General features: G+C 48.7%; 1 protein-coding gene across 2 annotated transcripts; it reads right to left on the reverse strand.

The window, feature by feature from the left end:
- Positions 1-175: 175 nt before the first annotated feature.
- On the reverse strand, positions 176-16,245 carry RARS1 (arginyl-tRNA synthetase 1). Of its 2 annotated transcripts, XM_050312011.1 has the most exons (16): positions 16,177-16,233; positions 14,614-14,713; positions 11,335-11,469; positions 10,611-10,799; positions 7,248-7,359; positions 6,124-6,224; positions 5,548-5,669; positions 5,102-5,222; positions 4,662-4,791; positions 4,249-4,353; positions 3,362-3,540; positions 2,911-3,020; positions 2,188-2,293; positions 1,469-1,641; positions 663-910; positions 176-323 (listed from the first exon to the last, which is right to left on the reverse strand). In XM_050312011.1, exons 4-16 carry the CDS (start codon positions 10,761-10,763, stop codon positions 214-216), a joined length of 1,770 nt encoding a protein of 589 aa, XP_050167968.1. In that variant the 5' UTR covers positions 10,764-10,799; positions 11,335-11,469; positions 14,614-14,713; positions 16,177-16,233; the 3' UTR covers positions 176-213. The 2 variants fall into 2 exon arrangements, with proteins under 2 accessions (XP_050167968.1, XP_050167967.1); XM_050312010.1 differs by lacking the exon at positions 14,614-14,713 and having other exon boundaries at positions 16,177-16,245.
- Between the last annotated feature and the right edge of the window lie 591 nt (positions 16,246-16,836).

Raw genomic sequence — 16,836 nt, forward strand, 5'->3', positions numbered from 1 at the left:
CGGCTGCTGAAGCCACGCTCCTTTTCTCGCCTTTTCCTTCCTCCCTCCCTGCATCCTTTCTTTCCTTCTTCCCTTACTCTTCATTCCTCTCTTCCTTTCTCCCCTAAGGGGGTGCTGCTCCCCCACAGCGCCTTCCCTTACCACAACCCCACCCCAACAGACACAGACAACTCCAGTTGTTTAGTCCCTTTATTGTCATTCCACAGGGCACAGCTACATCCTCTGGACAGGCTTGATCCCCAGGATGTCGAATCCCTTGGCCATGACAGCAGCAGTGGCTTCGCACAGGAGCAGCCTCCACATGTTCACCTTCACGATCTGGCCTGGAAAACACCAACAGAGGAGCTGGAGCAGCTGCTCTGAACAACCAGTGGTGCCTTCCCCTCTGCCCACAGCCTGGCCCTGGACTGGCACAGAGCCCTTCCTGCTCTCCCTAAGCCGGGCAGACTGACCAGCCCCTCGTGTTTCCAGGCTGCTCCCAGCTCTACTCAACCTTCCTGCTCACTGGCAGATGACAACACAGGCTGTCCTTCCACACAGACCCTTGTTCTGCAGCAGCAAGGAGTGTGACAACAGCCTTCCCAGCACAGGGAAACACCCTGGAGAGCATCTGTACTATGATACGGGACAGGCACACGCAGCACCCCACGGGCAGCACTCACCACTCTGCCTGTCCTTCTCCACGCAGTAGCAGTTGTCGTAGAACTCGGTGAAGGTGGTGGCCAGCTCATACAGGTAGTCACAGAGCGTGTGCAACAACAAGTCCTCCAGGATCTTCTGCAGGATCTCAGGGAACCTCAGGATGCACTTGCCCAGCTTCCACTCCTTCTCGTGGTCGAGGATAAGCACCTCCTCCCTGGCTGCCTTCCGCAGCATCTGCTCGTCAATGTTGGCCAGGCGAGCGATGGCCCTGGAATGATGCAGAACATGGGCTGCTTGTGGGGCTCCCACTGCTCAGCCTGCTCGCCTGTCTGGCCTGTCCCAGGACTGATGTCCAGTCCTCAGTGATCAGGCCAAACTGGTCCATCAGCCCTGGGGATGCAGGGGGAGCCCCTGCCCTGGGGTGATCCAGGAGGGCACTGCACAGGAACAGGGAGGGATGGGCTCTGGGCACCCACATCAGCAAGGACACACGATGATGCCAAGCAAACCAGGCTCAGGGTGCCAGAAAAACTGTGGGGTATGGCAACACCTGAGCTGAGCAGCTGCTGGAACACAGGTGCACCCTTTTCCAACCACCTAAATCCTCTGATTAGCAGAAACTCCCGCAGCTCCCTCCCTGGGATGTGTGGAGCCATTTCAGGTGGCAGGGCACACACCATTTACAATGACAAATAAAATCTTGCCTGTGGTGCACCCCAGTGTAGCTGCCTTCTCTCACTAACCTCCAAGAGCACTGATGTGACCATCACACCTCTGCTCACACATGCAGAGCATCAGCACCAGCTCCAGCTGCTCCCTCACCCACCTGATCCGTGTGAAGGCATACAGCAGATAGGCAGCTGTGTTCCCTCGGTCATCCAGCATCTTGTCGAAGGAGAAGACGTAGTCATTTAGTCTGTTGTGGGACAGATCTGCATATTTAATGCATCCAAAAGCCACTGATGTCTGGGCAGCTTTCAGCTCTTCTGCTGTGAGGACCTGGTGCAAATTCAAGGCAGATCACAGTCAGGAGGAAGAACACTGTGCTGCCCTCATGAACCACAGCATGCAGCCCTGGCCACCCAGCAGGGCTCAGGAGGAGAGCCCAGGCTCCTAAGGGGATTATACCCGTGTGGTACTCAGTTCACACACACCTCTCCACTTCAGGGCACCAGAAAACCCCACATTCACATCTCACTTCTCTTGCAATCAACTGCACTGCAACCCTGCCCAGGCTAAGGCTGACTCCTGACAGCCCACAGGACCCCTGAGCCCCACAGTGTCTCACCTGTCAGGTGTGATGTTCATACTGCTTCTTACAAACTACACATAATAAACAATCCTCCAACCCTTACAGAGCATTTTGGACAGTCCAAACTGCATATTCTCCCATCACCTCCTGCATCCTGGGGGAGTCACAGCTGTTGCCATCACAGCAGGGAGACCTGACAGTACCTGCAGGCCCATCTCTGTGCTCCCAGCCCCAGGAAGCTCTGCAGTACCCAGCACAGTTCCCAGGAAAGATAAACACTCTGTCACAAGTACCTTGTCCCGTTCCTTGTCTTTCAGCTTGTCCATCGCTCGTTTCAGCCCTTCTTCCAGCAGGTCTATGAGACGCACTGTATCCCCTGAACGAGTTTTGAACTTCTTCCTGAAAACACACAGACAAAATGACCACCTGTATAACAGACAGAACACTTCCACCCTCTGCCTAGGGCACCCCAGGCAGATCCAGGACATGCACCAGAGCCTCTTGCAGGGATTTCCACTGCTCACACCTTATGGCTTAGTAAAAAAGCACGTGGCAGATCTCTCTGTATTGAAGAAATTGCCATCCCACAGACAGCTACAAAACTGAGAGAACACACACGGGGTGCTGACCAGGAAGGCTCCCACAGTCAGAACAGTCCCAGTTCCAGACATCAGGCAGAATAAAATACCAGTGCCAGACTTTTCCCAACTTATGTTTCACCTACCACGAAGAAGGCAGAAAGTAATGGAAATTGTGGCCTTTACCACTGCCATCTCCCAGCAGAAGCCAGGCCCAAGAGGGAATGTGACCACAGCACCAGTGACTACGTGGATCAAGGACAGTGACAAGCAACAAAATGACACAGTTATGGAAAACAGCATGGGATGTGGTGCTTTCTTCTGGGTTTTTTTTTGGCATGTCACATACCTGTCAACACACAAGAGCAAGTCTCCTGCATTCACTCAAACATCCTCTCCAAGGCAAACACAGAGGAAAAACTGCACCCAAGCACTTACTTGTCTTCTCCCAGCACCACTCCGAAAGCAGCATGGGCCACTCTGGTCACTTTGGGGTCATACCAGCCAATCATCTGTCCAGCTGCAAACACTGTTTGTAAATGCACAGACTGCAAGGAATAAACACCAACAACTGGTTCTCAGCCCACTCCTCCAAGTGCAGTTTTCTTCCTTGCTTTATCTCATTCACAACAACGCTCTCATAACGAGACTTAAAATTTCTCAAGCTCCACAGAGAAATTCCACATCAGAAAGTTGAACCTTTTGAAGATGTTTTCCTGGCTTAAAGAAGCAGCAACTGGCAAATTCCCATCACTGCCCAGGTAAGGGGTAGATACACCAAGGACACTAAAGAGCCTGTGGTGTTCTACCTGCGTTACTGCTGCATCCAGCACTTAACGCACTTTGGGATGAGCTGCACCAGCAGTGAGAGCAGAGCTGGGGAACTCACCTGGCCGCTGTCCACAACATAGATAAGGATGTCACCCTTCTCTTCACACAGCCTGTGCTTAAGAGCAGCTAAGTCTGATGTGTCATATGTGTAACCTCCGTCTGATTTCATGATTGTCAGTGGCACAGGGAAACCCGGGACAAACACGATCTTCCTGCCATCATCAACCTGGACAAACCCTGCAAAAGCAAAGGAAGACATTCTGCCTTGTATCACAGCAGGGAGGTTTGTGGGCCAGCAGAAACACTTCCCTGATGCTACCAGCACGAAAAGGCCATACACTCACATGATCAAATAATTAATGGCTGAAAATACAAAAAAAACCTGCATGGAACTCCCTTGTCAACCAAGTCACGTTCCGTAGGGCACTTCCAGAGCTACGCACAAGGAAGCAGATCTGTACAGAGGTGGCCTTACCAGAAGGGATCTGATTTAAAAACTCCCAACACTGGCATCCAGATCCTCCTGTACAGCCACAAACCCAGCATCACAAGGTATGACATTAAAGGCAACTGAAACTATGGAGATGTAATGAGGACTCAGCATGAAGTCTTTCAGTGGTAAGACTAGTGATAACACTTCAGACAGTGAGACTCAGGAACTGCTGAATCCAGACAGGAACATGTAAAACCAGAGACTTTTTATGCTGCATTTGGCTTCTTGCCAGTTTCAGAGTCAACATGATCCAAAAATCCTACTGTCTTCATGAACATTTCTCAGACAAAGTTCCCACACAGTCACAACACTAAGATCAGAAAGTCTGTCCTATATTGTTCCCTGTTTACTCAGGATACAATAAATTCCAATAGTACCTCACGCTATTGCCTACAAGTATCAAAGACATGCTCACAGCTGCAGAAATTCTGACCTGAGACCAAAAGCCTCACCTTTATCTTCAAATTCTTTGACAATGTCTTTCATCATCTCGTGGTAGAATGATTCCCCTCTCTCTATGAGCGTGATGTCCAAACAGTTGTAGATTTTCTGGAATTCTTGAGGAGAGAAACAGAACAAAATACTTCCATTAAAGGCACACAGTGGTAACCAGTGGTGCATGTTTTACCAGTGGGCACAGCAAGGCATTATCCATCCCTTGGTCAAGCCATCAGGACTGAGGAGACAAAAGATTTAGCTGAAAGCCTCCACAGACAGCCCAGTACTTTGGCTGTAATGGCTTTTTGCTTTAAGCTTCTCGTGGCAGTGATTTTCAAAAGAAAATAGGAGCATGGGCTCAGACTTAAAGGTGAAGAAGCCCCCCTGTTCTACTGCTGAGACACGTTTCTGGACCTGGCAAAGTCACCTTTGCGTGACACGTCACAGATGAGCTCCCAGGCTTTGATGAAGTCGGGGTTTTTGCTCTGCAGCAGCACCACACATTGGTAGGCACGTTTCTTAAACTCCTCCTCTGTGTCAAACCTCCGCTTGGATTCCTGCAGTGAAAGACACGTGGAAAAGCACTGCCTTCTCCCCTGACACCAGCTGCCACTCATAACAGCCCCTCCAAGCACGCCCATCCCAAAAGACAGAGAAGCTGCAAGCTTACAAAGCCCTCTGATCATGCCCCATGCTGACAACTCAGTACCAGATACCACAATTCTTTACCCTATGGCAGCCTACTGCAATAATCTATTAACAGTGATTTGATTCTTTTGTTTCTCCAAAATACTTCCCAATCTGTAAAGTTCCTCGATCTTCTTTTGAGATGTTGACATAAATATTACACTTGTTTGTTAAAAATACCTTGTAAAAAGCTTGGAGGTCCCCAATGGGAGGAGAAACAGTTAAGTAGTCCGGAAATTTGTCTTGGAGGTGGGCAATGAGCATTCCAAACTGGGTGCCCCAATCTCCTAAATGGTTTAACCTTGAAGCAATTGAAGAGCACAACAATGATTTTTTGAACATATGCTCTAAGATACACACATTTTAAAAAGATGTATTCCAAAAGAAGGAACACACATAATACCAGAAACCCAAACCAGTCAAGCTCCCCCAGTTTCACTGCAATGAAGCTGCTGCCCTCCTTGATTTCTTACCCTGCTACACTTGCTCAGCTGAGTGTCTTTCTACACAGAAGGGGTTATTTGCCACATGCTTATAAACAAAGCCCAACACAGGCCAAAGCACAGAGACAGGTACTGCACAGACTCAGCCAACCAAGCCCACCACACCCAGGAATCAACTCTCACCTCAGAACGTCATAACCTGCGAACTCGAATAGTCGGCACATGCTCTCCCCGATGATGGTGGACCTCAGGTGGCCAACATGCATCTCCTTGGCAATGTTAGGGGATGAAAAATCCACCACTACCTAGGACACAGCACCACAGGAACACATGAATAAAAGGCAGTGGTCATTTCCACACCTCATGTGTTTAATCTGGGTGTTGTTGGGGGGGAGCAGGGTGAACAGGGCTCGCCTCTGCCGACCCTCAAACACAGCCAGCAGAGAGGGCCCAGAGAGGACATCAGAGCAGGCTTCCAGCCTGGGGCTTTGCTGCAGCCCAGCTCAGGGTCAGGGATCAGTCCCAGACTGACCTGGGCACAACACCTGCCCCAGGGAACCCCCGTCCCTCGCCCCACAGAGACCACACCACGTACACACAGCCCACCCATGACCCCTATGCCACATCCCACCTACTCTGCTCTAACAACCTGCTGCCATGGACATCTGCTCAGCACAGCATTTCAGGTGTGAATTTCAAAGCTACCTGCAGTCCAGCATGTTTCACCTACAGCAGGTGCCTGTGTGCTCACTGCTGTACCTTTTTCCTCTTGCCAATGGCTGGTGGTTGAACTCCATTCATCAATAAACTGCTCAGCTGCTTCGACACAAAATCCTTTCTCAAGTGGACGTTGATAAAACCTTTAGAGGAGAAAACCAGCAATGAGTGCTGGGGCTGCAGAAGTGCCTCAAACCACTCTTTGTTTCCTTTCCCCTTGGATTTGTTTCCTCAAGCACAAAAGCACGTGAAGTCAGCTTGACAGAACAAAACAGTTTTCAGCCACAGGACAACAAAGCTGTCACTAGATGACAATTTCTGTTCCCAGATTAAGAGTCTGATTCACACCACTACAGCCTTTACTGCAGGAGTCAGATGCTCAAGCTACACCACTGACCTAAGTCCTTTTTGTGCACTGTCTCTCAAAGGTGAATTTATAAAAACAATTTTTTACAAGAAAATAAATAATTTGGTTTCCAGAATGCAAAAGCAAATCCTGTTTTGTCTCCTTTTTTTTTTTAAATTAATATCCTAAAATATATAGTTTCACCTGGGGTAATCCAGCCTTGTGGGATGACACTGTTTCACTTCTGCTTCACAGAGCCAATCAACAAATTTATGCCCAAGCACTAGAAGGGCTGTGCCATGGGATTTTTGTGTTTATGCTGAAGCCCTAAGGAATATGAGCCCTTGTATTCCTTCTTGGGTCACAGGGATAAAACAGATGCAGCAATGAATAACATCCATGCTACTCCAGCCTCTCAGTGCTGAGAGGACAAGGTGTCCTCACCATGTAAGGAGCAGCAAGAAGGGCATATCAATTTTTGCTGTGATTTCATGACTGTGGCCTGATACCCATCACCAGTATTCAAAGGGGAAAAGCTGGTCCTTTAAGCATCAGTGGAAAAATTGCTAATTAAGGGGGTCAGGATCATACTTGGCAGTTCTAATACAGAGGTAGATTGCTGCTGCTGCACAAGTGTGAGGGCTACAAAGCTCACCAAGACAGAAGCAGCTAATTCACCCTGCAGTTTTAAATTCAAACTGCAGTTTTAAATCACAACATGCTGGTGAACTGAACTCAGCTCAGCTTCCCTGTTCACCATCCAGAATAAAAATGCCCTTTCTGCTTTAAAACCTACTGTGTAAAATGAAACTGATCTTACCAGGACCAGCAATTTCGACCTTCTCAATGCACTCATTGGCAGGAATGTTTTTTGCTATTTTGTCAGCGATTTCTCGTGGGATAACCTTCTGCTCCTTGGTTTTGAGCAGTATCTGAAACACAACAAGAAGATCAAGTAAAATTCAATCCTCCAAAACACTCTACAGAGTGGAACAGAAACACAGATACTGCAGCACTGAAAGATCCTCCTGGTCCTTCAGCTTCATAATGCAGAGACACACACAAAGAAAAACATTTCTACTGAGTTTTACAGATCAGATCAGTTCTCCACAGCAGGAGCCTGACTGGACCCAACAGGTTCCCCCCCTTCTTCTCAGAGCAGCCTCCATGTCAGAAGAAAATCTCCCAGGTTATTTTTCAAAACACGTTGAGTGGTTTGGCAAATCTCTACTTTTTTAAGCTAGCAAAAGAGACAAACCCTTAAAATATCAGCATATCTGGCAGAGTCCTTCACACTGCTTCACAGTCCTGTTGACCAGGCTCATGGGTGTCCTCAGCTCTGCCAACACTCATATGTGAAGTTCTGAACTGTGCCTGCAGCAGACTCGGAGTGTGGTTTCGGAGCAAGTCTGCTGATTTATGACTAAAAGCAACCAAAGCAAACTGCCTTCAGTCCTGCCTTAGTCTTAAGCTTAATAAATAAATAAGGGAATAGATAAATAAGTGAATAAATAAATAAAACCCAACAACCCAAGCAACCACAGATAATTCTAACATTACCCTTTTTCTTAAAAGAGCATCAGAAAAACTACTGGGAAAGTAGCTCCCTCCTTTTCCCTGGAGCCATGCACGGCCCACTGTGAGAAACTCTAAATTGACATGCAATGATTGCACCTGAATGGTTTGGGTTAGAGGGACCTTCAAAGATCATTTAGACCAACTCCCAAATTTCCCTGTCCATTACCAAAGCATCTTCTCATATAGCTTTTTGCAAATCTTACAAGAACACCCTTTAGGAGGATTCTGTGAGCTTGTCCAACCCACCCCTTGCAAAACACTACATTCACACTGTATAAAATTACCACAACTGTTTGTTTCTGAGCAGGTGATTTTCTGTTATTACCACAATGTGTTTGAAAACTCATCACCTTGCTCCCATCAAGATCACAAAGATCAAGTACCTCTTTGTCAACTCAGAATTTGCCTGTATTTGCTAACTTGCAGTCTGCTGCAAAATGTATTTCTAAAGTTTTCAGCTTCCTGTTTAACCTGTCATACAGCTGATCATTACAGGATCCTTACAGAATGGTAAAGGCTTGGAATGGGCAAGAAAAGCAAACCTCCTTTATGCCTTTAATGCTACTTAAAGTGTACACTACAGGAAAAATAAATGCAAAACCAGATTATGAGCATGTTATACCAGATAACAGGCGTGTTATCTGAACCATTCCAGAATTGGTTACCATACTCCATTGACTCTAAGGAGCAAAGGGAGCTCCTGGCTGAAACCCCAGGCATTAATATGCTGATGAGCTCCCGGGAAAACAATAGGCATTTGTGAGGGCCCTTTCCACACCAGTGCCTTGCAGGGAGAGGCTGCTGCCTGGCACGTCCCAGTCAGGGCACTTCCTGCTCCTCTGGCAGTCCCAGTGACCCTGGCTCTGCGCAGGGGACACCCTGGGGAGACCTGCCCCACAGCCAAGCCCCTAAAACTTAGGCTGACAGGAAGTCCATAACCTGCTGCTGGCTCTGCTGTGCTGACACGCTCTCAGACTGCTGCCTGTGCGAGCACTGCCAAGCTCCAACCCAGCATGCAGGGGACAAACTCCACAGCCAAGCCCAGCACTAGGAACCCTTATTCACCAGCACAGTTGACAACCTGGAACTCGAAACGCTGGCTCGGAGGGGACCGTTCAGACACCGAGTTATGCGAACAACGTCGGCGCTGGGACCGCTCGAGAATCCCAACCGCGATTTAATTGGGGTAACGCAGCGGTCAGAAAAGTGGCAACGCTCTGAATCCCGTGTCAGTGCAGTCACCCAGGGGGCTCAGCCCTGTCACAATATGCTAATGAGAGCAGGGGAAGGCACACGTATTTGTGAGGGCTGTTTCCACCCTGGCACTCCCGGCCCGGCGCCTGCTGGCTGGCACGTTGGCAGTCACGGACAACGGGCACAGCAGCTGCCCATGGCGACCTGGGGAGCAGAATTCCACACATGGCAGTCCATGTCAAAACTGCCAGCCTAGTGGATTAATAAAGGTGAATTGACAACAGAACACCTGAAGAGAAGGAAAAAGTTGTCTCTGTTGAGATTGCCAAATAAAAGATCTGTGATTACAAAGAGTTTATTTAGTCGCTCAAAGGCACCAATGCATTCAAAGTTTGGGTGCTTTCTTTCTCCCACATCTCCTGGTTTTACTTCAGCACGGTCACAGCCAACTGCTGAAGTATCTCTTACTGTATTTGGGTCTTCTTTGGTCAAATATCTTCCACAAAGTAGCAGTACCACAATTTCCTAAGTAACTGCTGATACCAGACAGGCCAAAAAAAAACCCCACTCCTTCCTCTGCACACACTAACAGGTGTTCTGTTAAGTGGAACCATCCTTACAGCTGCCTGAGAACCTCCAACATCAGAACATTGTAACAAAACCCCCATGCTTCCTGCCTTTTGCTCATTTAAAATAAAATATAGATACCACTGGCTACAGATGTAGGGATGCCCACAGAGCCTCCCCTTAGCAAATGCTTGGATAGCAACAGCCAGTGAGACAGGAATGAGAGCACAAAAAGCGTGTGGAATAGTGCACTTCAAAAGGTTGGAAAGAGCACCTGTCACAGAACTGGAAATTTAGGAACCCAACAACAATCAGCACCCACAGCAACAGGAGGTGTGAGCAGTGAGTGGAACCCGCAGTCCCAGGTTTGTCACCTGCCCTCTGAGAAGGGGGTACATGTGCACAAAACTGTGCAGATGTGTGTGGGGACATCACACTTTCCTGGCACTAGGGAAGAGCATGCAGAGTTATGCAGGTGTTCCTCAACATTTTGTAACTCCCTGGAATTGTGATTTATTGTTTTGCTGGTTTTAGTTCCAAACATACAGCTCACTAATTGGTAGATAATTGCACATTATTGGCAAATCAATACAGCACTTAAATCCTGATTGGATTTAGATCCCATGAACTGAGCATTTTTCTGTGTTACACATTAACTCTCTCATACCTGTCATCTAAACTTTAAAGGTCAGCTCTGTAAAGGCCAATGCTTCCCCCAAAATGTCTTTAGACACTCACTCAATTCTCAGCCCAGACACCTACAACAAGTCCAGGATTGCAACTTTCACTGTGCTGTCTGTCACTTAGCTTCCAACAGCTTTGTTAAGATTGTTTTTACGTTTACCTGTGATATGGCCATGGCACTGTTACACTGGTAATCTCCAAATTTGGGCTGCTGACTTGGTGTCACCACCAGTGGAGGGTTTTCTAACTCTGGGTAGGCAGCCTGAATAGCAGCTCCAAAGATCTCCTGAAGACAGCTGTTGATATTAATCATGCTTTTTGCTGTTTTACTTCTTTCCTCCTGAAGGCTCTGAAAAAAACAACAAACCAACCCAACAAGATCCAGAAGGTTAAATTCACAACATCTGAGGAACTGTTACATCCCACTTTTCTCCTTGGCTGCCTGGCAAAGCACAGCTGACAGATCTGGCTGACACCTCTAGGCACAGGAGCGACATGTACAACATAAAAATTAGGTGATTCAAGAGCTGCTTCTGCTGTTGAAGCTTCCAGCACAAACCTTTCCCTGAATGCAGGGCTGCATTACTTCTCACTCCTTTGTCAGTGATCCTGGACAGACCTCAGCTTGGCCACCCAGTGCATGACTGGCCAAAATGTGACAGTGTGGGCTTGCTGACCTACTGACACTTTCCATAAAAGTAGTTTTCTGTTTAAGGAACCAAAAAATATCTGATGTGTCCCCAGTTAAGGTGTCAGAATGCAGAGTGAGCACACTGTCACACATCACTAGCTGTAACAAACTGACATCACTTATTTAGCTTGCCTTAATGAGAACAAAAAAACCACATGCTGCTGCAAGAATTCTTTGTTCTTTATTCCCTTACCTTTTGAAGGAAATTTAACCGATACTTGAGCTTTGCGTTTTCGTCTCGCAGCCCTTCCAAACTGGGGGAGACTCCCAAGCACCCACAGTTCTTCAGACGCTCAATTTCTGCAGTCAGCAGCTTGATCTCGTTTTCCTGAAAAGCAAATTGAATTGTCACACAGCAGTTCCTGGAGTGGGGGCAGGAGGTGATGAGCTACAAGTTCTATTTTGCCTCATAAAGGTAACAGCAATGACATACATGGAAGTTGAATAATTCCAAACCTGTACTGTGTGAAGGTTGTTTCTATTTGTATCAAAACCAGGGATTCTGAAATCTTGGAAAAAGGCAGTTAGAAGACAATCTCACTGATATCAGGACAAAAGCGCAAGAAAGACAACAGGTCATGCTAATTAAGGATCATCCCAAAATAAGCAGTTCCTCCAGCTTTTTTGATCTAATAAAGACGTCAAATAACTTCACTCAAAATTCCCTTAAGCCCTCTTCAGCCAGTTTCACCATCTCACAGTTTCTCTTTCAGAAGAGGAAACCACAATCACTCACAACCCCAGCAAGCTCAAAGCCCACCTGGAGGCAGGAATGCCAGGAAGGACAGCCTGCTGCTCCACAGGGGCGTTTCTGCAGTGTGCACTCACTTCCACCCAGACACACCACCTTTCCTTCCCTGCCTCCAGTGTGGCTTCTCCCTTAAAACTGACACAAGGCATTCAGGAGCAATCAGGAATTTCAGGTGGACCTTTGTGCTCCAAAAAAACAAACTTCCTTGCGCCCCTGCAGACCTCACAGCCTGGTTGGAAGCTGCTGCAAGGAGTGGGAATTTTCCTCACCCCACTCCCTAAAGAAACCAAGTAGCTGAAATGTCACCTCTGTTGTCCATCTCTTGTGCCCCCCTGTAAGAGGCTTTGTGCCCTGAGCCACAGAACTGGCTCACACACAACCTGGAGGCTCCTGGAGCTTTAAGGGACTCAGTGCTCCAATGGAAGGAGAGGCAGCACGCACTGCTCACCCTGGCTCCCAGCCCCTCAGCTCCCTCATCCAGGCTCTCCTCTGCCAGAACTTCCACAGCAGGATGCAGCTCAGCCTATTATTGTAGTCAAACAGGCCACCAAACCTTATCAAAAAGGGCTCATTTACTTTGTTGCTCTTGAAACAAACAGAATATTTAATTAGGAAAAAAACTGGGCCATTGAATCTTCTGGTCCTGTACGTCCACCTGAACAACAGCTCCCAGAAATGCTGCTGTAACTAACTGCAGATGCTCAGAAACCTAAGCTGAGGCAAAACAATCTTAAGATTGGTCTATTTATGGGTCAAGCTGAAAATCAGTACTTTTGAGGTCACTCTTCAGTTGTGCTTCAGTTTATGGCACACTTCTTTTATAGCCTCAAGGTCTCCTCTGCTACAGGAGAACAGGATGCTGCTTCTTGCAGTTCAAATGTGAAAAAATAGGACTCAGAGGAAAAAAAAACTCCAAAACTTTATCAAATCCTCTGGTTTGGCTTTTAGATAACCAAAATCATTGAACAGCTGTTCCTTAACTCACTTCAAATAGACCATTTCAGCCCCAGCAAGCCAAAGCATGTGCCCCAACTGTTTTTCTCTCATGTACATACAATCCACACAACAAGCAGCAAACAGACCGGTTTATTTTCAACTCTTCTTCCGGGCCTGACCTGGTAGTATTTAACTTATACACCCATTTGAAAAATCTTCTGAATTTCCAAGTTTAAAATAGCTCAAGAGAGAATTCATTGTGCTTTCACAGCTGAGTCACTGTAAGTTTCAGTGACCATTACTGCTACAAACTGACTTGAAAGAACATCAGAGCAGAGAAATGCATATCTCATGCCCCCCAACCCTAGAATGTGCTTTAAAGAAAAGCACAAAGGTAGCTTCTACTCTTTACACATTATCTGTAAATTCTGTGTCCACACAGTACTGTCTTTTCTCTAGCAAAGTCACCAGCTTCAGAACAGGCTACCAAGACCCCAGGGAGAGTTCTGCATCGAGGGCAAACCTTGTCCAGACCCAGAAAAGCACATTCAAACTAAAATCACTGCATATCCAAGACAAGCAGCAGCTCAGACGTACTCCTCCTGCATTAAAAGATTCCTCCAAAGCTATAACCACCAAGATGGTTCAATACCAGCTTTTCAGAACAGGAATTTGATTTGGATTTTCCTCCATCATCACAAAAACCTCTGGCCATCCAAGGGAAGACCTGCAGGTGAGATCACCAGTATTCTACTGGAGCTTCTTTCCATACTGTTAGACTACAAGAAAGGATGAAGAAAGAGGTTTATCCACATGCACAGCCAGAACCCAGAACCAGGATTCTCAGGAATCACCAACCCCTGGGGCAGACATCTGGCCCAAACAGCTTTCCCACCCAGACACAGGGTGACAATCAGTATCCTAATCTGGTCAGGAGGTAAAAAACTCTAAAACAACATCACAGCTCAGCAAGTCTCACCTAGTTCTTTCCCATGACTGCACCAAAGCAGCACAGACACCTGAAGGCATTCGGGCTGGCCCCATTTCAGGTTTGACCAGGCCCATTTGTCACCCCAGACTATGACATGCAGTGCTCCTCTTCTTCAGAAAGTTTCAGTAGCAGTCCCTATGTTACCTGAGTGAGAACTGAGAGCAGAAGGTTTCCCCATGGTGGCCCAGCTGCCCACCCCAGTGTGCTGCTGCCATTTCAGTCTCCCTTTTTGTGCTCATCAACAGCTAATACAGATGATGAAGTTTTCATTCAAAACAACCCAGCAGAAAAGTCTGAACTCACTGGATTCCAGAATCCATGGGGTTGGAATCCCAATAAATGATGATCCTTATGAGTCCCTTCCAACCTGAGATATGCTATGATTCTGTGACACCCACAGAATCCAAAACCTTGTTGCTGAGCTCACCTGGAACAAGGTCTTTACATATTCACATCATAAATTTCCCCTATCCCTGCAGCTCATGATAAAGCTAATTCTCTAGGAAATCATTTGTGAACACCAGAGGTTATTGAGGGGTATTATAAATTCTACATCCTTTCTGAAAAACAAACTACAGACAACCCTTGTAATCCCTCTCTCATGGTACTATCCAAGTGAGTCAACACCAACACTCCTCTGATCTACAAGATGTGTGACTGAGACAAGGAAGGAAAAAGCTGCTGTTAAGGTCATAAAGTGTACCTCCTGGTTTATTCTGCCTGCACTATCATAAAGTGTTACCTCCTGGTTTATTCTACCTGCACTATCACAACTTGTCAGTAAAGGGTCATACCTGATGACCACCTCATGAGAAGCTGCGGGAATTACATGAGGCCATGCTGACATCTCCAAGGGCTCTTTGGTCAGCTGAGTACTAGAAATCTTCCCCTCACCTGTGAATACAAAAAAACTACAGCTTTTTCAATAGGACCAAAATCACCCTTACATTTTTCCCTTAGCACATAAGACTGTCTTCCAAAGATCCCAGTGAATTAACAAGAAACTTGCATAGACTTCTGCCTCTGGGCTTTAATGTCACAGAATTTTTCTCCACCAAGTTTAAAAGAAAAAAAAAAAGCGGGGGGAAATGACCTGAGAAAGCATGGGAAAGGGAGCAGAACATCTCTCTTCTTGCCTCCTGATCAGTTTTATCTCTATTCCTACTTTGCCAAGCCCTGCTCAGGTGGCTCAGTGCAATAACTCAGCACACACTCCTTACTCTGAAGAGCTAATGATTCCTGCAGGCTGGCTCACCACAGGCTCCAGGGTTTGCTGCAGCTGGCACTGGGAGCAAGGTGTCAGGTAGGCTGAGGCTCAGTAATCCCACGTGGCCTCCTTCAGCCTCCCAGAGTTAGAGCTGAACACTGTTCTCCTGCTTTCCTTCAGTGAGTGGAATTTGTTTATGGACTAAAGACCAGACTGCAGTGTTGGCAAAGGGAGAATGCCTTTACCAGAACACCCAAGGTGTGCTTCCTCTCCTAGCAGCAACAAAGAAAAAAAGGAAAAATCACAGGCAAAAAGGAGTTGCAGAGATTCAACGGCCAGATTTATCTCAGTGTTTTATGGCAGTGCTTATGTCTGTAAGCAGAAAACACACTGGAAAGTTGCTTAAGAACACACGAGACTGGCAGACAAAAACCCAAACCAAATGTCCCGAACCTCTCAGTCAGATGCTCCTGGGGCAACACGAGAGAAGTCAACCTGTGGAGTCAAAGCTTTCCTGAAGCTGCCTCTGTTCTCGACTGTCAATACTGATCACTGACCAGGGCAGACCTGGCAGTCTGATTTATTTCCTATTATTGTTCTTGTCACCGAAAAGGGAGAGGGCTGTCACAACCTTTTCCCAAAGCCGAGCACCCCGCGGCTGCCACAGCCCTGCTGGGGAAGGCCAGGGCTGCCAGGGGCACACCCGCCCTGCACCCAACAGGTGCTCGGGGAGCGCATCCCTGGAGCTGCCCTGGGCCCTCCCGGAGCGGCTGATCCCGGCGGGCCGGGCACGGAACCGGGAACAGGGACAGGAACCGGGACAGGACACCCCGCCCCGTCCGGCTCAGATGACTCGCTCTGGGCAGGCTTTTTGCAGAAGTTTATCACGGGCACAGAGCGCCAGGCCCGAGGCAGTGCCGGGACGCTGCTCTCTGTCTCGGCCCCCGCGGGAGCGCCCGAGGAGGCGCCTCAGCCCTGCCCGCCCTGCCCTCACACACCGACCCGCGCCCCGGGCAGGGAACCCGGGGCTCGCCCGCCCCTGCGCCCCGCGGCGCTGCCGTGCCGTGCCGTGCCGTGCCCGGCTCTCCCGGGCTGTTCCCGGGTTATCCCGGGCTGTTCCCGGGTTATCCCGGGTTATCCCGCCCCGTACCTGCCGCGCCAGCCGGGCCGCGCTCTGCGCCACGCGCGCCTCCATCCTCGGGCGGCCGGAACCGGGAGCGCCCCGCGGGAAGCGGAAAGGAGCGACAGCGGCGGCGGCAGCGCCCCCGGGCGGCGGGGAGGACCGACCCTCCCTCGGGAACGCTGCCCTGGAAACCGCGCCCGAGCCTGCGGGATACGGCCCGGGAGAGTCTGGGGAGGGGAGGGGAGAAGGGAAGGGGAGAAGGACGAGGAGGAAGGAAGAGGAGGAGGAAAGGGAAGAGAAGGGAAAGAAGAAGAGAGAAGGGAAGAGCGAAGGGAAGGGCACCCCCAGTCCCTCACTCAGTGTCACCCACCAGCACTTTCACAGGTGACACGTCCCGTCCCCAGGGTGTGGGGACAAAACGGGCACAGGGGATGGACCGGTGGGGAGGAAAAACAGGTGATAGGACCCGAGGGAACAGCTGGAGCTGTGTCAGGGCAGGGTCAGGTTGGATCTCAGGAAAAGGTTCTTCCCCCAGAGGGTGGTTGGCACTGAACAGGCTCCCCAGGGCAGTGGGCACAGCCCCAAGGCTGCCAGAGCTCAGGGAGCATTTGGACAACGCTCTCAGGGACAGGGTGGGATTGCTGGGGTGTCCTGGGCAGGGCCAGGAGTCGGACTGGATGATCCTGG

This window comes from Myiozetetes cayanensis, unplaced genomic scaffold (assembly GCF_022539395.1).
Source record: "Myiozetetes cayanensis isolate MyiCay16 unplaced genomic scaffold, myiCay2020 scf17, whole genome shotgun sequence".
NCBI classification, from domain to species: domain Eukaryota; kingdom Metazoa; phylum Chordata; class Aves; order Passeriformes; family Tyrannidae; genus Myiozetetes; species Myiozetetes cayanensis.